Below are 25658 nucleotides of genomic sequence, written 5' to 3' on the forward strand. Positions count from 1 at the left end.
TAAGTAGCGAGTAGAATTTAGATCAATGCAATGGAGTAAAAGGACTGTGACATCTTAACAGTCAACATGTCGGAAGGATTTTTTTTTTTTTCATCTCGTAAACTTCTGTGACTCCGAGCGCACAGGTGGAACCTCAGACTGCAAATTAGTCGGAGTAATATTCATAATTACATTTGTGTGTGGATGGTGGACGTGTGGAATGAATCTAGCTGCCAGCCTTCAGGAATACGAAACAGCCTATGACATCAGTGACAGCGAGCATCTGCACCCACCCCCCACCCCCAAGGAAAACTCATCGGATCTATGCGATTTACAAAAATGGCCCATTTCGAGTTCTAAATGGAGAATTACGCTGAAAGGCAAATGATTTGCATGTATGCTAAATGAACATAGTGAGTGTCCTCCAAGATCTGTGGCTGAAGGCCACTCCCTTTGTTTTTCTGGGTTCAGATGAACGTGATGTCATACAGTTTTGTAATGGGGCACTATTTCAGGCATATTAAATTGCAATACATGGGAAATTCTCGAGTGCAATGGCCTTGTGGTGGTACGATTAATAGTTTTTGGAAAAAAAAATACACCGAGTCACTGATGGTGTAGCGGTGCACACGGCTGACTTTGGTACGGGTAACTTAGGATCGGTTCCCACTCAGTGATGGTGTCGATATATGCCCTGCGACTGACAGCACTGTTATGACACTTCTGAGGATAAGTGGCTTGGAAAATGGAAATACTACACTTAGTTAGGACTAATGTTGTTATCTGGCCTTGCCCGTGTGGAATTTCCATCTTCTCTCAGGTTTCCTCCCACGTCCTAAAAACATGCATGAAGAGTAAATTTCCCATAGCTGCGAATGTGAGTGTGAATGCTCATTTGTTTGTGAGGATAAGCAGTTAGGAATATGAAGGGATAAATGAATATTAAACCTCTGCAGAGGACCTAAATTCAGCAAGCGTCAAAGGATAAAACATATAAACAAAGGGTTTTAAAAGGCCCATAGTATGGATTACTATAACGTACATTTAAATAGGCCGTGTGGTTAGCATGTCTGGGTAAAAAACTTCAGCTCGGAGTCTGCACATTCGCCCTGCGCTTGCATGAGGGTTCTCCAGTTTCCTCCCACGTCTCAAAAACACACATTTTCCACAGGTGTAATGAATGCAAGCGTGAATGCTTGTTATTGGCTGGCGACCAGTTCAGGGTGTACCCTACCTCTCGCGCAAAGAGTGCGCAATTTTATTCCCTCCCTTGACACTAATTGAGGACAAGCCATATATAGAACATGTCTAGATGAACTTTATTTGCTTGTCAAGGTTAAAGTAGTCTTTTGTTGTTTTCTGTACTAAAGTGGATCACTTATACATCACTTAGGTGAAAATTATTTGCATGGTAGAACATACTGTGCAACTCGCTTAACATTACTCCTTTCTAAGCCATCATTCAAGTTTCTTGTTGACTTTTTTTTTTTTTTTTTAAATACTAGCAGCGGGGAACTTGCTTTTACGTGTGCCAGTTAATAATATTGTCGGGTTATTCGCACACAATTAGCAGGCCGATTCACGAAAGACAGCGTTGCACTATTTCCTATGGGAAAATTTGTAACTCCATTGAAATTTTATTACCTCTACTATGGCAATGTGATTTCATGATGGCTTCTTTTTGATGGTGTCGTCCTAAAGGTTAACTTCTGGGTTTGGTCTGTTGAGTTCAAGGGAAGAAAAAAAAAAGGCTTGCTTGTCACATACACACCCATACTACCCGATCACACACACACACACGCACACCTCCTCCCCTTCCCAACTGTGTACCACATGAAAGGAAATATGCGCTTCTCTGTTTCGCTGCTGTGTTATTAGATTCCAAAGACTCCAGAGTGTCTGCTGCACCGTCACCTCCGAGAACCCCCGCCGTGTCTGCGGCGTGGACGTAAGAGAGTCACAAAGTATACGCGTGTACAGACACACACACACACACACACACACACACACGTTCCGGTTATTTTCCGAATTATTTCAACCACACAAAGTAGTCAGGTGAAAAGGTTTTATTTCAAATGAACAGACAATTGTACCAAATTTGATCAAAATATATAAATAAACAGACCAATAAAATATACACGTTCTATTCAAATGTTTTAGCACCATTTGCCTCTTGTCTGTCTATCTATCTATCTATCTATCTATCTATCTATCTATCTATCTATCTATCTATATCTATCTATCTATCTCTATCTATCTATCTATCTATCTATCTATCTATCTATCTATCTATCTATCTATCTATTTAAATTTATATTTAGTAAATGTGGAGTGTCTCACTTTCTTCTTTCCACTTGGGTTTGTTGTTCCCGTTGCATTTGAAGTTTGGCAAGAGGATTTTGCAATCTCTTATTATATCCCAAGATTACCTTACATAGTCCAAATTTATTGTAGTTTATAAGTAGGTCACGTTCGAGTAAGCATTTGGTAGTCCGGGAGCTCTCATTAAGAACAAATAAAGCACACTGTGCGATGGTGGCGTTTTAAAGTCTTTAACACTTATGACAAAGCAACTAAAAATATTTTTATGTTGTCATGGCAACTGGACAAACAATGGTAAACCACTGACCATAAAGAGACAACACTTTTTTTTTTTCAATTTAATGATTTGTCTTCTGTCCGTGTGTCATTAACGCTTAATAAGAAGGCTCTTGGTCAGGTGGCATCAAGAGAGCAACATTTTGTTTGCCAATCGCACTTGTGCAAGCAAATCTGACAGTTGGTCTGACCTATGACTATAATAAGAGTACTGAGCAAAAACAAATAGACTAACATAGAGAGGTTGGCGGCACATGTTGCTCCACTAAGTTAATTACAAACCTGACATATCCTCATACCTAAATGACAAAATAATTGTACTGTGGAATGAATGACACCACCTACCAGTCTTAATTGTTACACAGAGGGCTGAAATACTTTCTAAGGGTTGGTAAACGTCATGGCTTCCTTTTTTTTTTTTGATAATGACGATAACAGTATCCTACTCCTGGCTTTGTTTCAAACGTAGACGATCGGTAAAAAGCTTTACAGCACCCCCATTTTTGCAGCCTATTTTTTAAAAATTGAATTTATATGCACTTCAATTTGTCATTTTACTCCGAAATGAAAGCACAGAACATGAACGATTGAAATTTCAAAAGAAATCATGGACTCAATCTACTAATAAAAACAAATATTCTAAACCTTTGACTCATTTAAGTAGCCACATTGGGGAGATAAAACTGCTGAACACAAATGTGGCATTATCTCTAAAATGGAAATCAAATATTCGACAGAAATGCCTGTGTTTATTGCAGTTGGACTGCATGACTTTGAATTCAAGAGAAACAAAAACCAACAACTAGAGAAAAAAACAAACCCTGCCACATTATTATTCTTATTATTATTATTTTTTGGTAAGTTAAAAATCAAGTAGTCAATTCCTCCACTGGAAGAAATCTTTGTGTTGCAAATCTTCTGACCGCTAGCAAAACTGATGTTTTGGAGCACCCCAGAATTTTTCATTTTTACCTTTAAAAATGAAATTCAAGTAAGTCAAGCCCCACGAATAGCCGCACAGTTATGAGGACATCCACAACACATTTGGGAAAAACTTGCTGAGGTATTATTGATTTGCTCCTCCTGGCTACTCGCATGGGTCAAAAAAATGTTGTCACTTGCTTTCTGTTTTGTTTTGTAACTTGAACAGTTCATCGGTTGTGTTTTCATTTAACAGTAAAACGATAAGTCAAAATGTATAAAACTTTCCAAAGCTGACGAACTAACATTTCTGACCAGCACCGTCACTCCCAAGATACACATAGAACTTCAAAGACAAACACAAATCAAGCAACATGAGGCTGATGGACGACATGCCTGTCAAGCGCAGCCACCGCCTGCCCTATTCATACTTTCTCACACTAATTAGTCTTCACCTGACGAGTGTCATGAGCATCGCGGCGGCATGCTGTGCTTGTATGACGACTTTCAAATGACTCAACCTTCATCCGCAAACAACAGTTAAAAAACAGGTACTAATTATGACGCACTAACATTTCGTTCCTTTTTGTATCTTTTAGGGCTCCTTTATGTTTTATTTCCACATCAGCGTTCTTGGAGTGAATCACAGGGGTATTGATATATATATATATCATTGCACATTATCTTCTAAACCAGTAAAATGTGTTGCACATTTTTTACGTGCAAACGGGAAAATTATTTTCTGAAAACACATGGACCACAGAGACTACATATTCATGAATGCAATACTGTAACTCTGTCTCAGCACCTTAGTGTGCCATGAGATATCTAAAACAACCCACTTGATCGGTCTGAAGATTACCATTTACTGCAAATAATGCGTACTTGTTCAGCCATTGCAGTGACTCCCAACCTTTCTTGAGCCAAGAAACGTAGCTTACATTTGAAAAATCTCACAGAATATCAACAAACAAAAATGTCACAAAAAGCATTTATTTGTTCTGTTCGTCTTTATATGCCGCTGCCATAGATAGATGAACAAAGATACATTATTTCTTGCGAATAAATAATTTTTCAATTAGTTAAAGTGGAATTTGAAAATTTCCCCCAGTACACCAGAAGAGCTCTCTCTCACTGCAGAAATGAGTTGCTCGTCCACTAGATGGCAGAAGGTACCATTGCATGTATAATAGCTGTGTTCAACTAATCCAGCCCGGATTTGACACTAAATTGAGAGTTTGTGCGCAGAATGAGGCAAGATTATATTCATTTCATTCTATACTTTTTTGTCTGATGGTGTGCCGTGAAGATTTTGTAAAGGAAAAGATGTGCCCTGGCTTAATAATGGTTGGTAATCACTACAGTATTGATGACAGCGAAAGTCATCCCTTCACTTGAATTGTGTTCCTTGTTCAATTCCTTGGTCGCAAGATGGCACCAAAAACACATTTTTATACTAGACATGGCTTTGACCGGAACAAATATTAATAGCGGATATTTTGGAGGAGAGGATTAATTGTGGCCAACTGTGAATGTGCAGAAGTTCGCCATAATCACGTAGCAGCCCGCTTCTTCTTTGTTGGTAGTAACTCACCATGGGACAACTACAGAACAATGTTCTGTGTGGTTTATATTCTAACAGTGGGCTGAGGACCCCAAAAGAGAAAATCATAGTTCCAACCCCCACACAAGAGTGAACCCAAAGTTTACTGATGGGTCCCAGTGAATTTCAGGGGTTTGAGAACAATCAAGGAAAAAAACATTTAAACTAAGATAACTAAAGCGGCATTGCCATCCTGGGGAGAGCCGAAAACTCAAGAAAATAGGATCTTTATGATTAAACTGTACACTTGTTTTTTTTTTCTATTGGTTGCACAACCTTCAAAGTGCCCCAGAAGTCGCTATTTTCATTCCCATCAACATTTTATTTCAGGCATCACTGAGGCCATCAGTATTTGGTAACTTGGGCTTTGCAGTTTTTATAAGCATTTTACTTCTTTACCCATGGCTCGCCAACTAACATTGTAGCTGCATTGCAAAATTGCCACCTGGAAAGTGTTTTTTTCTGTCCCCGCTGCAGCTTAGTGCCAGTTTGACAAGGTGCTCTGACGGAAAACTGAATTTATGCTATCCTTACTAAGTTAAGATGAAGAGGATCTGTTCTTGATAGACTGCGCAGAGGAAAGTCTACTACCAAGGGCCATTGTTGAAAACCTCAAACTCTGAGCGCGGACGTTCGTGCAAAGTCTATTCAGAGGGCTGAATTGGTACTCGGCGTCAACAAAAACTTGATTTAGCGAATTTGAACTCAGCACGGGTAAAGTGTCATCACCATCGGCTTCTCAAAATGGAGCAGAACTACAGTTGGGGAGAGAAAAACATCTTGCCAAGTGGCAATTTTGCAACACTGCTCCAATATTACTTAGCGAGGGTCTGATCTGCTTACAAAAAGCGTAAATCCTAAATTATCAAATACTGTCCAAGTAATTCTCAAGTATAGTGACTTTTGGGAGACCCTGCATGATTTCCAAGCACCATTCTGCTCTGTGAACTGTAGCAAATCATATGTTGAAATATTCTTTAATTCCACTCAGGTTATGCAATGACTGTTTAAATTATTGTTAAAATCAAATTTAGTTGGGATGTGGACAAGAGGAGGGTCCAGTAGTTTTTTTCTTTTTTTGTATTTTTTGAGGGGAGGCTCACTGTCCCACACTTTGAAAAAAAAACCCAACTTGATCTGGAGGAATATCAGTAGTAATCGGTCTTTTGATATAAAAGGCTTTATGTTATTATCCTACTGTATCTATGCATTTGGGCACGATGGTCATATCTAAAATGTCAAAAAAAGTACATTATCATTTCGCTTTCGAGGCATACCTTCAGGTATGTATTCCTGGATGATCGAAAAACGTCCCTCCTGTTTAAGTCGAATGGGTCCATTCATTGACTCAGTAAACGGCTCCGATCGGAGCTGGCGTTGCCGACGACGACGGGTGGTGGGTCGTGCTGGCTGCCTGCAGACCTAAATGCGCGTCCTGCTGCTGGTACCAATTGTGGTGCGTGTACTCATCGATGTAGACTGAGGAGGAATCAGCTGGAGACTGATAGGCTTCCTGCCCCCCGCTGGTAGGGTCCAGCATTGCATTATTCTTCAGGCCGTTGCTACTGTTTGTATCGCTGCTGCTTGTGTTGTTGGTGCTGGGGTTGGCGCCGCTGTTGTTGTTTTCCCATGCAGCCGGAGATGGGGGAGAGTTACAAGCCATTGAATCACTCGCCTCCGGGCTGTGCTCCAGCGCGATGTCCCCCAGTGGAAACTCGCCATTCTTGTAGAGTTTCTTGAATTTGGAGCGACGGTTTTGGAACCATATTTTGACCTGAAATGAAAAGTTTAACGTGAAGACCTGTATTAAACAGCAAACTGACAAATGAAAGCCTTCAGTGTGCAAAGCAGTCCACGTTAACAGCTTGTGATGCATTATCCTCACATTTAAAGACTTATTTTATAAAACTGACCTATACATTTAGTCTAAACAAATAGGGAACTATTGTAAGCAAAGCCCCATGCGTCAAGTGTTAAATTAAGAAAACATGTATGTTGAATGCCTCCGTCTGAACATGTGTGTGTGTTTTGCTGAATTGTGATGACAGTTCCGCTAATCTACATAATAACCACCGCCAGACTGAGTTTCTTGGCCCCGTGACTTGTACGGCAAATACGACTTGCAAACATCCACCACCTTCAAGCCATTTTGGGAATACTCCATCTGAAAAATCATGTTATTAAAATGTATAACAGATTAGTGTCTGATGAATGACACGCGCAATCGTTTGGTGAAGTTGCAGACACGGCGGGAGGTAGCGGCGGTGTGTCCGCTACGTGCACGACACACATTTCTGCGTACTAATTGTAATTCAGCGGCTTGTTGATGAAGTAATTCATGTTGTTTTTGTGCGAGGTTTGTGTATGCAGTCGCTTTTTCAGATGTGGGGCTGCTACTTCTCATACTTTTAATCTTAATTTGGTGGGAGTAGTTCATTGCTTTTATCTTTTTAATGTTATAGGCAAGAAGGATATTTCTGTTATTTGAATTGATAGGCCGACAATTATTGATCTTTAAACATTTCAACAACTTTCTCACCTCACTGTAACAGCAAACAATATACAAATTCAAAATTTTTGGCATTCTGGTTGCAACAGATATGATGGTTTTTAAGCATAACTCAAGGCCGTTTGTCAATATAGAACATTTCACGACAAATCTGTCCTTTTCACGTCAGCTGTTTTTATTTGATCTATTGGTAGTTATATCTATAATATATACAATTTCTTTTGTCCACACATGGTCATTCAGGCAAAATGACAGGAAAAATCAGTACAGCTGTAATAGACTCAAAAGCATGACACAAACTGCTTGGATTGAACTATTGATGTTGTCGTTGCTCATTTAACCACGAGATGACTTCCAAATTGAGCACACTGACAGCTGACAATATCTGAATACCCACAAAAAACTCAAAGTGAGAGCCTGATAATCTTGATGGACGGACAGATGGATGAATGGGTTGATATTAATCCTTAAAACGTAAACACACTTGTGAGGACAAGCAGCTCAGAAAGTGGATGCTATTTTCCTTATCAACTTTAACAAAAAGTTAAGACTTAATCAGTTTTTAAAAATAACCAATGTATTTATAAACAATACATAATTGCTTGACTATATACAAAATATATATTAAATGTGGGCAGGAGGGTGAGTCAGCTGGTAAAGCGTTGGCCTCACAGCTCTGAGGACCCGGGTTCGATTCCGGCTGCACCTGTGTGGAGTTTGCATGTTCTCTCCTTGCCTGTGTGGGTATTCTCCAGGCACTCCAGTTTCCTCCCACATCCCAAAAACATGCAACATTAATTGGACACTCTAAATTGCCCCTAGGTGTGTATTTTCCAAACTCTTGAATCGGGGGGAATAAAACGGCAATACGTATTTTCAGTGTCCGGTCCCTGATCCAAAAAAGTAAAAAAAAAAAAAAAAAAGAAAATTAGAAATGCGGGGGGAAAAATGACAAGAATATAGACTTTTTTTTTTTTAAATCTTGAACATAGGTGAATTTGCGGTGCTGAACCGTGGTGGTCCAATGTGGCGCCAACTGAGGCATAATTCTCACTGATCACTTAACCACTAGGTGAGATCCAACTTTTTTCCCCCTCAGTCATTTCATTACATGACAAAGTCAATAAAATAAGCCACAGTTGTCAGAATGACGCTGTACTTGTCTACACCACCAACGACAGTACACTCAAAACATACGAGGTGCGTCATAAAGGTTCCAGGGCTATGTCACAAAACTCGTTTCAAATTCAAACTACGACCAAGCTGTCCTCTTCAAAGTAATTCCCTTGGAGTCCAACGCACTTTCCCAACATTCTCCGTCTTGCCTTCATGCACACCTGGAAAGATTCTTCTGAGATCCTCAGCAGTCAGGATGGAGGATCCGTGGATGATCAAAAAGAGGAAAACTCTCAGGTCATCCAGGTCAAATGATGGGACGGGTTGCTCCAGCATGACAGTGTTCTTCTTGATCGCGAACTGTCGGATGCTTGGGGGATTATGAGCTGACGTGTTGTCATATTGAAGCAGCCACAAGCTGACCTGTCACAACTTTTGCCTCTTCTCACGCACTGAACAAAGTAAATGCTGCAGGATCGTTTTGTAGACAAACTGGTTGATCATCTGCCCCACACTGAAGGGAAAACTTGGCATATTTCAGGTTGGGATTGAAATATATGTTTTGTGAGAACAGTCCGGGAACTTTTCCGACACACCTTGTCTCGTTAATGCAATACCTTTTTGATCGTGTCAATCCAAACATATATTACTTTAATCCTACTCTTGACCATCAACTATCAAGTGGTCCAAATGCTCTATACTCAGCATGTCATTATACCGCACTGGAACCTTACCTGTGTCTGTGTCAGGCCCAACTGTGCAGCCAGCTCGGCCCTCTCTGGTAGCGCCAGGTACTGGGCCGACTGAAATCTCCTTTGTAGGACTGCCAGCTGGTAGCTGGAGTAAATGGTCCGCGGCTTCCGAACTTTCTTGGGCTTCCCGTTTACCATCCGAACCTCCATCTCTGGCTCTTCTTTCACTATAGGAGGAGGAACCTTAGGTTAATTGTGCTCATCTCATTTAGGGATAAGTCTTTACAAGTTTATTTCCAGCACCTCCACCATTTTCAATGAGAAAGTTGAATCTTAGAATTCTGTATGTCCTCCCTGCACACGTCACACAATAAAACCAGCTTGAAATTGGTCTTCACAAAGCAGAGATATAGTCCAGAAATAGCCACGGCCGCTACAGCCTCTACATTTCAAAGAAATTCCACCAGCACTCAAAACTTATAATTTTGGTCTGAGTGTCCCCTAGAGCTGGGGCGGGAGATGGAGATTTATTGGTGCTTTTCATGTTGTCTGGAAGACTGGTTCTACACATACATAGCTCCTATTGCTTTTGCATCACTTTCTTGTACTTTTCCAATATTAAAGCCACCCAATGTAGATGTAGCGAGTTTGTTTTGATCAATAATATTGGGTGTTGAGCTGTAAATTCGTGACACAACATAAAAAATTGCATCCTAAACACTGAATAGCTATTTTAAGAAAGAAAAAATGTACTTGTGACCAAGTTTTTGGAACATAATTTTCCATTCATGTGAAGCAATACTCTCTTTTGAAAGTGCAAAAGCTGTATTATGAAATATTTCTCGGCGTGCATATGTTCTGAGGCTCCCCTTGCAATATCAATCTATTTGGAACTCTCTTTGAATTCATGTAAGAAACAATATTTCTCTTTTATTCATTTTGGGTGTCACAACAGGCCTTGCGTGATAAAGAGCCGGGTGACGTCAGATGATACAAAGGCCAAGGCTGACTGACATGTCGTGACACCTGATGTGTTGTCTGGCTGTGGGCCAAAGTCCCTCGGAGCCATTTCCAGCAGTTAACTCCCAACTGGAATGTCAAAAAAGTGCACCAGCCTGTTGAGTTTGTGTTTCTTCAAGTTGTTCACATGGCGATAGCTTCCCAATCAAATCAAGCTGAAAGAAAATGTTTGCCTGGCAGGGTGAGGTGACTGAAAAGGCACTTAAGTGTTCTGCAGGAGGATGGCACATTTATTATAGTTGGTAATGCCTTTTTGTTTTAATATTAGTGATCATCGAACTGATGTTTTACTCCCATGTTGGAAAGGTTTGTATGCAGGTGCACTGCAATTGGTTGGCAAACAGTCCATGATTTACCCCACCTTACGGCGGAGGTCAGCTAGACTGGTCTACACCACAACCGTGTCCCTGTTGAGTATAAGCAGCATAGTCAATGTCTGGATGAATTGGTTGACCTTTAGGAAATTTTAATTTACAGTTCTTCATACACCATGGTAACGTGAAAAGATTTGAGGAAACTGCTGCTCTCACTTTGGCCTTTACTTCACCACAGATTATTTTCCTTTACTGCCGCAGAGAGCATTTGAAGCCACTGGTTTCCTCCATTTTTCATTCAAAACAAATCTTCAGTGATACTCTGACATGGAAGATGTGAGTTGTCTTAAATTTGTGCTTCAGAGTTGCCACTGCGTCACATCACTGTGATGGTTTCAGAAGCGGCTCCACTGACAATAAATGCTGTGCTTATTTGTGTTTCAATCAAGTGATCACTCCCCATCACTGCCTCCTATGAGCACCGTGTTGTGTGTATGGGTGCTGGGGGCACCCATCCCAGTGGTCCTAAAGTACCATGAAAAACTATTGGTCCCCTTCTCAAATTTTCATTTTCTTTTGCATAGTTTCCCCACATTAAGGTCATCAAAAATGTAAATATCAGTTAAAGATAACCCATGTAAAGATTAAACACACATTTTAAATGGAGATTTCATTTTTAGGCAAAAAAAAAAAAAAAAAAGTGAAACTACCTGGCCCTGTGTGAAAAACCTCATAACTGGTAGGCCCACGCTCAGCAGCAACAACTGAAATGAAGCGTTTTCGATAACAGATATGTTTTTATCTCTGTGGAGGTATTTGAGCCCACTCTTACTTGTGGATTGTTTAAATGAAGCAACACTGGAAGGTTTTGTTTTTACCTTCATGCCACAGCATTTCAATCTGAGACACATTCAGACTTTGAATAGGTGACTCCAAAACTTTCATTTTTTTCTTCATAAAGCCATTGATAAATTGGCTTACTGGTGTGTTTTAGTTGCTGCTTGCTGCTACAGAATCCAAGCGTGCTTCAGTTTGCAGTCATCACCGGATGGCTGACCATTCTCGCTCACAATTTTCTGGTAACGAGCAGAGTTCATGGTTTCATCAATCAAAGCCAATGCTCAAGGTCCACAAGGAGTGAAGCAGCTCAAGACCATCACACTACCGCGGTATTTTAAACTGTTGGTATGATGTTATTATCCTGTTGCTTTGTTAACTCGTAAATGAATTGTACCTGCGCTTTCGGTGTAATTTTTGTAGGCTGGCCAATTCTGGTAAGGTTCACCACTGTTCCATGTTTTCTCCATGTGAGAATAATAGCTCTCCCTGTGGTTCAAAAGAATCCTAAAAATGTAGAAATGGTGTTGTAACCCTTTCTCATACTGAGAGATGTCAATTACATTATTTCTCATCTGTGCGTCTATTCTGCTGGATCATGGCATTTAGTGCCTACTTTTTTTTTTTATATCTTTTAACCAATTTCATTTAGTCAAAGAGGTTGTATTTCTGTGATTTTTTTTTTTTTTTAATGAAGAGGTCTGGAGATAATCAAACGGGTGTGATTGTGTAAATGCCCATCCCCTTCCCCCCTGCTCCCCCCAAAAAAGATTAGCCACAGTTAATTTATGATATAACTGGGGCCACGTGACTTTGAATATATATATATATTGCCTTAATAGATAGCCAACACTTAAAAACAGTATTTTAAGTTTACTTGGGTTATCTTTGTCTGAGATTTAAATTTTTGTGATGTGTTAAAAGAAAGTGGGAAAACTATGAAAAATAAGAATTTGAGAAGGGCACTAATTTTTTTTTTTTTTACAGCACTGTATAGTGTATCTGTTCAGTATTGATTTTTATGATTGATCTAAATCCCTAAGAGCTTCAGTTTCCTTTCAGCAATACCAAACAAAGCAAGTCAAAACAAGGCCGAGTCATGTTCAACAATAAAACTTTGGCCTGTGGCTTACAGCTGCTCAGATGACATGATGAACAGGGAATGGTAAGGAAGGGTGCATTTAAAAAAGCAGAGGAGAGAGGAGTGAAGTATTATGGCATGAGTAGTGAGAAACAATACTTTTAAGAGCCTCTTAGCGACTCCTGAATTAGGATTTCTAAAAATGATAACTTGAACTACCAGTATTTTTCCTACCATACTGTTTTTGAGCTTTTACTAAAACCAGTCTAAAACAAAAAGCAGATTCACTGTGTAATCCTAATGATGATGATGATGATCATAATAATACATTTATTTGAAGGCACCTTTTAAGACACTGTCACTGTACAGTACAACAACTTCACAATAAAAGCTGATATACAATTAAAAAAAATATGGCGTAAACAAATATACAATACTTCACCAGAATAACAGTGAGAAAACCATTCACAGTAGATAGGCCCCTTCTACAAAGTAAGCTGAAGACTCTGGACCCCATGATGGACTTACTGTGTAAGGACATCAGTTGAAGGATGTTCTTTTAGGTGACATGTATAAGGTCTGTAGAAATCTTGGAGGCTGATCATATTTGAAACGGCAAAGCAAAGAATTGCTGGAATGTATTTTTATGAAATGAGACCTCTCAGGATACGCAACTATTACTTGGGTGCATTCAAGTAGTTATGCGCGCCATGTTGCGTCAATGGCTCTAAGCAATTAATAAACGCCCAATTTGACATTGACATCATGCTTAGCATTATACTCATCCCTAACTAAATTCTCCTTAGTTCCAAATTCTATCCATTTGCCATTTTTTAGTCCTGGTGCAAATGAACTGAAGTCAAGTAAGTTGCTCTGTTGGTTATAGTAGTGGAACTTTGAGGGATCAAAACTGTTTTCTGTTGGAAAACTTTCCTCACTAAATCCGTCATATAGCCACATTCTTCCTTCTTTCCTATTTTAGTCCAGGAAAATGTATTTCAAAAAATGGATAACTTTGGAGTTCAAGAGATACTGTACAGTATTGTACGTAGTGTACGTGCTGTATGATAAATATATAGAAAGATAATTAGTCTGTTTATCATGTCTAGCATTAACTGAACCCCACGGGTGTACTGCTTCTTTCAGAAAGTTTCTGTATTTGCATTTCTGGATCTAACATTTTACCCTGGAGAAGGTACACAGTACACACAGGAGACCAATATAGTCCACCCGTATGGGGTATTAGGATAGTATTCATCTGGAAAAATATCCGGATATAAGCTGCAAGGCCACAACCAACATTCACCGCTGATGACCTTTGATCACGTCAGGCGGCACTGCATTTAAAAAAAACGAAATCATAAAATATCACTCAGGAACACTTTAGAAAACTGCCGTGGGATAGCACAGTTTGTCACAAGTTAGTACACATGCAAAGTGAAAGCCAATACCAACACCCACAAATACGGCCATCTTCTCTTTATTTTAGATGGATTAACAGAAAATGGAAGAGTGCTCATTAATAATCTTGTTTTTGTAGTTTAATCAATTCATTATAGGTCAAAATCGAATTTGCAAGTCATTGCATTGTTTTTATTTACTTACTACACAATGTCCCAACTTCACTGGAATTGGGGTTTGTACTTTATATCCTCGTGTATATGATGTAAAATGAAGTTTAAATGTACCTGTGTGGTTCTGGAAATGCTTTACAAAGACTTGGACAATAAAGTCCAAGTATGAGACTTGTGTGTACAGTACGGTACATTGTACATTGAAGGACAGATGTAACCTAATTTCTTTATCAAAATCATTCAGTTTGAACATATTTGAACCTTTTAGCCCAGGAAAAGGTACATACAGGAGTGGAATTAGTAACCCTACGGAGAACATGGGGTTGAAAGGCTGTAATCCTTACAAATTCATCAGAATCAACATCGTTCAGTTACAACATTAAGTATCTGTTTGAATGTGACCAAGGAAAGGCTGCGAGAAGCACCATAATAAGGTAAATGGTTGCCATACATTGTAACATTCAGAGGATATATATAAAAAAATATTGGCTTGTGTTTAAATAGTTTTAAATAGATTTTGGCTACTCATGAACCCATCCATGCATCCATTCATCCATTCACTAGGGTCACCGCTGAGCTGTAGCCTACCCCAGCTACATTTGGCCAAGAGGCAGGGTGCACCCTGAATTGGTTGCCAGCCAGGCACAGGGTACATAGACACAAACAACCATTTATCCATCCATGCATCCATCCATTTTCTTAGCTGCTTATCCTCACTAGCGTCGCGGGAGTGCTGGAGCCTATCCCAGCTGTCAACGGGCAAGGGGCAGGGGACACCCTGAATTGGTTACCAGCCAATTGCAGGGCACATGGAGACAGCCAACAGCCGCATTCAGAATCATACCTCGGGGCAATTTGTAGTGTCCAATTAATGTTGCATGTTTTTGGGATGTGGGAGGAAACCGGAGTTGCTGGAAAATAATCACACAGGCGGGGCGAGAATTGAACCCAGGTCCTGAGAACTGTAAGGCCAACGCTTTACAGCTGTTCCACCGTGCTGCCACAACCATTTATACCTATGGACAAACTAAACTCTTCAGGGAACTTAAAATGCATATATTTGGAATGTAGGAGCAATTAAGTAATGAGAGAAAAACAAATCAAATGAGTATGAGAACATACAAGCTCCACAAAGAAGAGATGCAGTTGGCCAAAAAAAAAAAAAAAAACCTCACCGCTGTGCAGCACATGTGCACACACTATTCATTCACTGTGACAACCTCCACCCATCAGGCGTGAAACTAAATGACCAAGAATATCTTCTTATCCATGATTGTGCAGCTAAGCTCCTTAGGTCCACCATTGTCTAGCATCTGGCAGACTCCAGCTGGCCAAGGAAGCACTACCATTGGCCAGTGATAACTTCCCAGTGGTGTGCAAGTGCCTTTTATTTGCAATCTGGATGGCATGTAAACATCGACATGGGAGATGCCTGTGAATATTCGCATTCCTCCCGGTCTCTCTGGGAAGATATTTCATCTCTCCTCCGAGCAAGCGTGATCAGACCTTGTGGTTGATGGATTATGTTTTTGTTATAAAAACACCGCTCGGCAATAAATCTTGCACAGTTGGCTAGTCATATAGTGCCACATTTGGAAGGAGCATAGGTTTGTGAGATAAGCAGCAAATGCCAAAACCAAAGAGCTCATTTTACCATTGACCCTTATTTATTGTTTGGTGATTGGGTAATCAAAGTTTAAAGAAACTGGACATATTAGCAATATAATAATGTATTCATTTAACAATTAGAAGCCTCAGTAGCGTATGGAAGAACCACACTCCCCATGCTCGTGACACACTGCTGTGGGATGGCATCCCATTCTTCAACCAGCATGTTACAAATCAGTCAAGCTGATCCCACAGGTGCTCAATGGGTTTAGGTCTGAATTGCTGGCAATCCATCCCATTTTGTTCGCTCCAAAAGCCGCTATGTGAGGGACATCACGGGACAGAAATCAGAAAGTGCGTTTGTGGACTTTCTGTGTGTGCTGCGCTAACGAGCGGAATTTTGGTCTGATGACGTGATTGTTTCAACCTGAACTTACTAGAGGTGGGTTTTCTTTACAGCTGGTGTCTCTGTACCTGTGTATCATTTATTTACACAAATATATGATACGATGCATCTAAACACAAACAAAGCCAAAACAAAAATTGTATTCTTCTAGTGATCCCTTGTATTTAAAAAAAAAAAAAAAGAAGACGTACACATTTAAGGTACCTGTGGGGACTTTGTCATGGTGCCCTTTGCCGGTTTCACCAGCCAGAAGTGCTTGGACTTGTTTTACCAAATGGGGAAGGAGTTTGCGCAAGGAGGGATTCGCCAACAACCCCTACTCTATCATTTTATCCAGAATGTAGGATTCTCAACAAATTGTTCCAATTTGTTTCATTTCCCTCCCAAAATTCCAGCAAATAGTGATCTCAATCTCTGCATTGTGATGCCAGCCCACACCACCTTACTGCCTCCCAAAAAAAAATGTTGCCACCCACTCTCAAATGAAGCAGGGTTAGTGCACAGAGGCGCCTGGAGGTACCAGAACCTCTGTTATGGGGATGTCCAATGTTATTTGAGTTCACTGTTAAGCAATTTTGAACAGACACTTCCTACTCAGGGCTTAATGAAACATCTCTTACATTCTTGAATACATTTTTCAAATTGCAAAAATAAAGAATTTTGTGTTAGATCAATTATTTCCTTGTTGTAACAGTATTTCTTGGCAATAAGTCTTATAAAGCATTGAAAGCTTCTTTCCCTTTTAAATGATGCCACATGTATAAGGACTGTGTATTTGTGAGATGAGCAGCATAGCGTAGTATTTTTTTCTTTCTAAATACATTAAATGTGTTTGAATTGCTGATAACATTTGTAAACACTTAAGACAATGTGATGAATTGTTGGGATCGAGCTTAACATTTCATTCACTACTTGAATTTTTCAGATTTTGTGTGTCGAGCTAAATCACAGCCCTTGGAGGGGTATAGTTTCTGCTGCAAGTTCCCTTCCCGACTATATCCAGGTTAGTCTAAAGTGATGTCCTTTCGTTTGGCTATGCTGCTAAGTTGTGAGTTAGCTTGCTTAGTTTCCATAACAAGGCCAATTCACCACTCCAACACTGTAATTAGCAAGCTAAGCCAAAATTGTGTCTTCACTAAATAGCTCAACATAATGAACAGCTTGGTGCTGATTTTTTTAAGATTCCAAAGTATGAAATAAATAAGCGATGGGTTCACTTTTTAAAGACACACGCAAATGGTGAGCTGAACATCGACAACACCAGTGGACTACATTTTGTAAACTGATCCCAGTGATGATTTAGTTTCATAACTTTATACTTGTGAATGGGGCAATGCTGTCAAAGTACCTGGGTTTCCTCCTCGTGTTGTCAGGTGCCGTGTTCGTCTGTGACATTGTCGCATTATTTTATATTTTTATGATTATAGTGTAAGATAGTCATTCAATTTTGAAGTTGAGGCTCCTAATGTGATTTTACATAATATCACCCCTCAGTATGTTTGATTCCTTTTGATGCATCCATTGAGGACCCCTACAGCATCTGAAAGCTGAGAGGTGACCCTTATTATTCACACTTTGAAATCTGTTTTTATATACTTGTTTTTTTAATTCATTCAAATCTGGTAGGCTTGTTAACATGACTGCAGTGTCAAACTGATGTCCCAATTTTTTTTGGCCTGCTTATATAGTGTCACTTTAACCTTTAATTACACTACATTTCCATATACCTTCATCCCTTTAAAATGTTTGAAACATTATTTAGGGAAAATGTTCATCTTAGTGCAAAATATTTTGAATTGAATAATTTTCCCCTGCTATATTTAAGAACAATAGTGATGGTAAAACTATGCATTATGTTACAGTAACAAAATTGGTTAGTTAGTAATCAATACTGTGCGGGAAATAAAACTCCTTATGGTGTTACTTGGTGGAAAAATAAGTAATCACTTATCTATAGTACTCTACTCTTCGGAATTTTGCTGATTGCATTGTTTTATTATTTATCGCTCAACTTAATTGTGCACTCAGTAACAAATGTGGTTTTTGGCATTGAAGAGTTTTTTTTTTTTTTTACACGCCAAGTTGAGCTCACTCACCACTGTCTGCTATTGTTGACTGCGTATCTCTGCTGAAGCCCCCAGGCTCTCTGTACGCCGAGTGCGGGTACGTGTACTCGCTTTTTCCGCAAGGGAAGGCACCGCCGGGAACCATACCGTTCAAGTTGTAGTGGGAGTACGAGTACGGGTTCATGTGTTGAGCCGAGTAGGACTGCTGCGCCGCGTAAAAATCCTGCGAGCCATGGAGAGCGCCGTGGCCGCCGTAGAAGCCCATGTCCGCCGGTGAAGACTCCGGCATGCTTGGGGACGCGCGGAGGGTCGGTTTCTTCTCCTCGAACGCAGGTGATAGCTGGCCGTTCATCGTTGAGGATGTTGACGCTCCACCAAGGCTTCGGGAACAGTAAAAGACAAGTGTGTGGAGCTGGCGTTCTCAAGTTATCCACGGTGGCGGCGACCAGCCCACAAGTGGAGCTCCTAATTACAGGGCGCGCCGAGCTGAGCCAAGCCGGGCAGGAGAGAAGCAGTCGATGTCTCCCTCTCATTGGCTCCCCTTCGCACTCCCAGCCTCTGCCCCGGGGCCAACACGGCACCGCTTGTCGCCTGTCTGACTCCCTTCTTCTCCCCGCAGAAACCTCCAACGAACCTCTCCCTAGAGCCGTAAAGACACTAAGGCGCGCTAGCAACCAGCCAGCTTAAAAACAGACAAAAACAACAATAACAACAAAAACCCACTCGCATGAGCGTCACCTGCGTGTATTTTCTACATGATACACTATGCGAAGGTGGCAAAAGTACTAATTAGCATTTGTACTGTGGAAGTACTTGAGAAAAATCTCCCATGCTTTGGCTTCTTTACTAAAATACGTTTTAAAAAAGTATAAAATGAAGTGAAGTGCAAAATTAAAAACATTTTCGTCAGTAATATAAGATAAAATGTTTTTGAACCAAAACCAAGCTAGCTAGGTAATTTTGGGTAAGGCTTTTAGGCTATCAAACCAACACATTGGCTAAACAACTGTCCTAGAAAGAAAAGAAAAACAAGCTAAACTACTTAATGATAAAAAAAAAAAAAATACTAGTACTGTTTTTTTTTCAAATTAAAAATAATTTTTAAACACCAGAAGCTGGTGTGTTTTTGTGCTAACCCAAGAAAACACATTCACAACAATTGATTCTTGGAGCAGACACCATCAAACAATTCATTTAAGCAAAGCCAAGGATTGGGAATACCTTGCTTCTCTGAATCTGTTGCGTCATGTCGTCGATGCTCCCTGATTGACATTCCTGTGTCATTGCTACCCCTCCTTTTCACGTATCTCACTAATCACTTGAGCTTCACCGCAGTCTCTGTAGTTGTGACTTTTTAAGTGTCGTCATCCACAGAGGTTGAAAAAACGAGCGAGGCCATTTTGACAAAGGACTAACAAGTACAGACATCTTTTTTTTTTTTCAAAAGAAAAAGACAAACATATTTACTTTGTTACTTCCCATCACTAGCAATTGGGGAAAAAAAAAAAAAAAAAAATACAAATTTAGTCAACAAACTTGTATAATGGGGTTGTGATAAGGTATGTTTACACATTAGCTTTGTGCCTATTCAAATGTAGATTCTGTGCTATAGACTCACAGTGGGAGTCATTTACAGGGAATCAGGGTTTCTTTAGAATAGAGCTTTCGGCAGTTACAAATGTTGACTTGAGCCCCAGGGCTCCCATCATGCCCCTCGGGGGAGCCAGTCATTATGCCGTCGACAGACAATAAACTTACAAGTAGTACCAGAAAAAGTCCCACTGGGATACTCAAAGATTATAACTTTAACTTTTTTGGGTTGAAGAATTCATTCATTGGTTGAAAGAGCAAAGAAATTGTCTAAAAAACTATGTCCATGCGCAGGACATCACACATTGCTATGCTAAACAAGCTGATACCTGGTTAGTCACCATGACATCATGGTACAAAGTGGCTGACCGTGTCATACAATGCTGAGGTTGCAAATGACAACCTGTGGATGAATACACATTTGTGTGCTGAATAAATTTAAACAAAGAGAAAATATAACATTATTCTTTTCCAGTGAAGTGAACAAAGAGAATATTACACTGTTTAAAAACCTTAGTAATGTAGTTCAAATACACACAGGAAATACAGCATGACATTTTGTTTTCAGATAAATCTCTGAAGTAACATTTGATCGTTTCTGATAAGCATCTCAGAGCTGCGTTGAGTAGAGTTAACCAACCTCGAGCAAATATGAACTGGTATTCCAACATACTACTTCCAACATGCTACTTGATTACTGGTGTGTTTAGGACCATTGTCTTTAAAGGTCATTTCCTCTTTGGTATAAGGCAACATGTTTTAAAACAAGTCTACGATTGGTATGCAATAAATGGGCCTAACCCATTAGGAGGAGAAACATTTAAAAATCGTCATACTTGCGTCAGGAAGCTTCACCAGATTGTTCATGGGTCTCGGACCATGTCAGATACCCCCCCCCCCCCCCCAAAAAAAAAAAAAAAAAAACCAAACAAACAAAAACACTGATGTTACATATGCAGCCCCAAAATAACCCTGCTTTTATCAGTTCATAAATTGTTGAAGCTTTTCTCTTCAGACCAGTCAATGTGTTCTTTGACCAGTTGTAGCTTCTTCGGCAATGGGCTTTTGCAGCGATTTCTGGTTGATAGATTAAATAAGCGCATTCAAGAAACGCAGAGGAATTGCGGAATGTACTCCAATTGTCCTTGTCTTGAATACCAGCTGTGGGCATTTAGCATAAGACTAATAGGACTGGTAATTAATAGGAAATCAACAGATCTCTATCCAAATGAAGGAGGCCGAAATGAAAAAAATAAACAAACCTCAAGAAAGATTGCAAAAACATTAGCTGTGGTAAAATGATCAGATTGGACAGATACAACCAAAACAAATTTAAATCAGATTGATGGAAACAATGTGTGGAGAGGGGAAAGCCTTCTTTGTTTGAACATCATTGCAAATTATTTTATAACCCCAATTCCAATGAAGTTGAAACATTTTGTTAAATAAATAAAAACAGAATACAATGATTTGCAAATCATGTTCAACCAACATTTAATTGAATACACTACAAAAAGGAGCTATTTAGTGTTCAAACTGATGAACCTTGTTTTTAGGAAATAGTCATTAACTTGGAATTTTATGGTGTGCCGAAAAAGCTGGGACAGGTTCATGTTTACTACTGTGTTATATCACCTTTTCTTTTAACAAGATTCAATACATGTTTGGAAACTGAGGACAATGGACCTTTCCAACATCTCAATCACTCCTACAATAACAGCCAATCAGAAAGCCGCATTGTCTAAACCCCTGGCTTGTCCCAACCCTCCCGTAGCCATGTCCCACACACAACAGTCGGGAGCGTGCGTTTTGAAAAGTTAATGTTGGGAAGAAAATGGTCCTCAGATCTGCTTGGGGAACATGCAATTCTGACGAAAGATATCCTGCTCGGTTACAATGGGTCCGTTTTGATTAATTTTCCAACGCCTATAAAACAGTTAACGAAGTGTCTACGATGGATTAAGGCTTGTGGAAGAGCACGCGTACAACTAAATGTTAACAATATCAACAAACACAAGGCTGTATGTTCGAAGGTAAGTGAGGGAGAAGTATCTTCTGTGTTTGATTGAATTGTTATCAATGCTTTATACATTGTAGAAGAACAACTTTTACTTTGTTAGCGAATCATTGACCTGCTGAATGAAGTGTGTAATGTTTTATGCTTAAGGGTCGAGTTCGTAATATGTAAATGCGCAATGTCATGCAAGAGAAATGTCTATTTGCCTATTTGTATCACATCGGACTTTTAAGACAGAAAATTGGGTTCCATCACGAGCTAAGTCAAATGAATACACCCACTCACTTATAAAGACTACAATGATATTACTCGTGATCTTTCCAAGTAAAAAGTACTCACCCTGCTTTACATGCGCAGTATGATTCCACTATTTTATCCTGTTGGATTACAATATAAGGTTTGTGGGGATGTCAAACTTTTTTGCATCAATCGCCAACATTTCGCTGTAACTCCGACATTGCTTCCTGCTCCGTCCAAAATCTTAATTCCGTGTACATATCTTTGCGTGGAATAGTTGAGACCTCTCTGTAGATCTCTCTTGGACAAGTCTGAGGCATTTGGCAAAAAAACTACCCCAATATTATATGGAACATGCGATAGAGGACCCAGTTCAAACCTATGATGTTCAGGAAGATTGTGGGGCATGACAACTGTAGCTAGAGATGAAAGTGGACGTTTGTGAAAATTCCTGAAAAGATAAACGTGAGTACTAGGGGGGTCTGGGGGCATGCCCCCTGGAAAATTGTAGGAAAAATAGGATTGCTGTGGTGCATTCTGGCGATATCAGTTAACAAAAATCAGACAAAAATTGAAAGTAAAATATCTAAGTCCTGACCAGAAAAAAAAAAATTGGGCAGAAGTTCCCCAAAAAATGTTAAAGAAGTTGATCTGTAGTAATTACTATTAACATTTAAGTCTCAAACTTCTTATGTCCCGTTATACTGATAGTCCACCACATTGCTCACTATCTTAAATATTGATCTAGTAATACTAATAGTATAATCAGTTCCCTTTAATATATACTGTATATGTATATACACACACTCACTCACATTTGAAAAATGTACAGGTGTGATCTGTCATGCTCGCAGATAAAGTTGCGGGTGTGATTGGGGATGGCCTTAAAATAACTTACTGGATTAATATACTATAACTGTAAATTAAGAATAAAATATAAAACTTAAAATGTCAGACTCCGAAATGATAATTTCCAATTTCAACTGATACTAGTAAAACATGATATAAAACAGTATTTACAATTTTTCATCAATAAAAATTCTTGATCTGATCAACTTTATCTGAAGAAAAGTTAAATGCACTGGCCTGTCAAGGAATAAACACGAACGGTCTATACCCGCAATGTTTTGAAAATGCTGAAAGTTTAGTTCAACATAATCGGCGTTCGTGGCAACAAGCTACCGATACATTGTAAACAAACATTCCTGTCGGCAATAGTGACGTATCGTTGTGGGCGGGGGGTGGCGTGGGGGGGTCACGCACCACGGGACTGCCGTAAATAGGAGGCCAGCTTGCTAGAATGCGCCTTTATGTGCATGCGCTTGATGTATTGGCCACACCTGAATCAAGCGACGAGGTGGATGATAGTCCGTTTTTTTTCAACGCCATCACACCGCCTCGCGACGGATGCAATGAGCACCCCTGGTGTAACGGAATTTCCTTTGACATGGCTCATGATGTTGATGACTTTCGACGTAAATGCGCTCGCATTACGTGAAGCAGTTCTGAACATGCGCTTTCGTACTTGCTCCGTACATGCTGAGTACAGTTAACTTGCATTTCCTGTTTCCGGATGAATACCGGTTGGAGCAGGCTTGGTTGGTTAACAACGTTTATGAAATAAACACGTAAATTAATGTCAAGACCACACAAAATAAGCGACGTCTTGAGAGAATGCGAGGGGAGGGGCATTACTCTTACTAGTGTTAAGTCCCTCAACACGGCTACACTCGTGAAAACAAAACAACGAACTCAAACGCAGGTTAGTCCAATGTTGTCAATTATATCCGGATTAATTTTAGGCAATTTTTCCTCAATTTTCCAGAGCTATTTTCATGAAAATTTAAGAATCCGGAACTCCGGGAAAATCCGGAGGACTTTCATCACTGTGTAGATAAGGGGGGAAAGCTGAAGCTCGCCAGTCGGAAAGGTCCATTGTTGAAGCTTTGTATGTGGAATTTTTTCCCATTCTTGGTTGATGTCCAGCTTCAACAGTTTAACAGTCAGGGTCTCCGTTGTATTTTACACTTCATAATGCACCACACATTTTCAGTGGAAAACATGTCTGGACTGCAGGCATGGACTCTTACTATTAAACCACATTGTTGTAACACGTTCAGAATGTGGTTTGGCATCACCTTGCTGAAATAAGTAGGGGTGTCCATGAAAAAAAATGTTGCTTGGATGGCAGCATATGTTTCTCCAAAACCTGTATGAACCTTTCAGGATTAATGGTGCCCCAGTTTTTCCCACTGAAAAACATCATCGCAACATCATGCTGCAACCACCATTCTTCACTTCAAAATGACATTTGGCATTCACACCATTAAGTTCAATATTTTTCCCCCATCAGATGACAGAATTTTGTCTCTTATGGTCCTTCAAGCACCATTGGGCAAACTCCAGGTGGGCTGCTATGATCCGTTTACTAAGGAGTGACTTCTGTCTGCCCTCTCTACCATCCAGGCTTGTTGGTGGATTACTGCCGTGAATGTTGTTCTTCTGGAAGGTTCTCTTCCACAGAGGTTGGATTGGAGGCCACTGTGCTCGTTAGGGCCTTCTCAGCAGCAGAAATGTTTATTTGTCCTTCCTCAGATCAATGCCTTCATTGTTAAAATGAATGTTTTTTTTTGTTACTTCCACTTTTTTTTTTTCCCACAAAATCCATAATCAACTGGACAGTCAGGAAAGAGTTGCTGTCCATCTGACGGAGATGAGCCAGAGGGAAGTGTTTATTTCCTTGGTCGATATGAGGGTCAAAGGATGTTATGATGCAGTCTAAACCTCTTTGAGGGAGTAGGGTGCCTTAAATTGCAGATAATTATCAAACTAGAAAGTAGACACCTGATTTTTGTGTTTTCACCTTTTGTCCGCAGGCTGATGATTTGGAGGAAGAAATGCCAATTGGGGTCAATGTAGGCCTACTCCCCATGACAGGAGAAGCTGTGGATGGCGAAATGATCACATTCTAGATATTGCAGTGATACTAGAGGACAAAATAATCACCCGTCAGCTAATCAGTGTTCCAAATGCCTTTGCTGTTTGAATTGGTCTCCAATACAGTCTCAACATTGACTATCCAAAGCGACTGAAATACAGCTTTGATACGTTCCAGAAAGTTTTCATGCTAGTGGGCAGTGCAACACATTCATCCTAAGTTTTTGCATTCAAAAACAACACTCTGCAACAAACTGTTTGAACATGTCGCTTTAAGTGACAGGTGGGATCACTTTTATCCATTTTGGAACTGCAACTATTAAATGCGATCTGACTGTTCAAGTCCTGGTCTACACATATTTTTAGAGCTCCTTTTACTTCTGTAGCCACTCTTGGGGTCTTGTGTTCACCACCATTGTCTTCTTTTCCATGACGTTTTGTATCCTGGTCTCCTGAGCAGCATGACAACCCTCCTCGGGGCCAAAGATTCAGTGGCCATTTTTTTTTTTACCATTTTCATTTATTTCTTCAATGGTAAACATCGCCGAGATCA

At 39.9% G+C, this 25658-nt stretch overlaps 1 protein-coding gene across 1 annotated transcript in view; it reads right to left on the minus strand.

Annotated features, from left to right (window-relative positions):
• Positions 1-19702, minus strand: part of LOC133514785 (homeobox protein Dlx3b-like) — a 37180-nt gene extending 17478 nt beyond the window's left edge. Inside the window, exons 1-6 of the mRNA XM_061846746.1 lie at positions 19546-19702; positions 18355-19006; positions 9461-9645; positions 2320-6875; positions 1786-1914; positions 1624-1699 (exon numbers count right to left, since the gene is read on the minus strand). Of these exons, the coding sequence (XP_061702730.1) occupies positions 6450-6875; positions 9461-9645; positions 18355-18676 (933 nt within the window). The 5' untranslated portion in view covers positions 18677-19006; positions 19546-19702 and the 3' untranslated portion in view covers positions 1624-1699; positions 1786-1914; positions 2320-6449. The remainder of the gene's footprint in view (positions 1-1623; positions 1700-1785; positions 1915-2319; positions 6876-9460; positions 9646-18354; positions 19007-19545) is intronic.
• Between the last annotated feature and the right edge of the window lie 5956 nt (positions 19703-25658).

This window comes from Syngnathoides biaculeatus, chromosome 16, assembly GCF_019802595.1.
Source record: "Syngnathoides biaculeatus isolate LvHL_M chromosome 16, ASM1980259v1, whole genome shotgun sequence".
In the NCBI taxonomy this organism is placed as follows: Eukaryota; Metazoa; Chordata; class Actinopteri; order Syngnathiformes; family Syngnathidae; genus Syngnathoides; species Syngnathoides biaculeatus.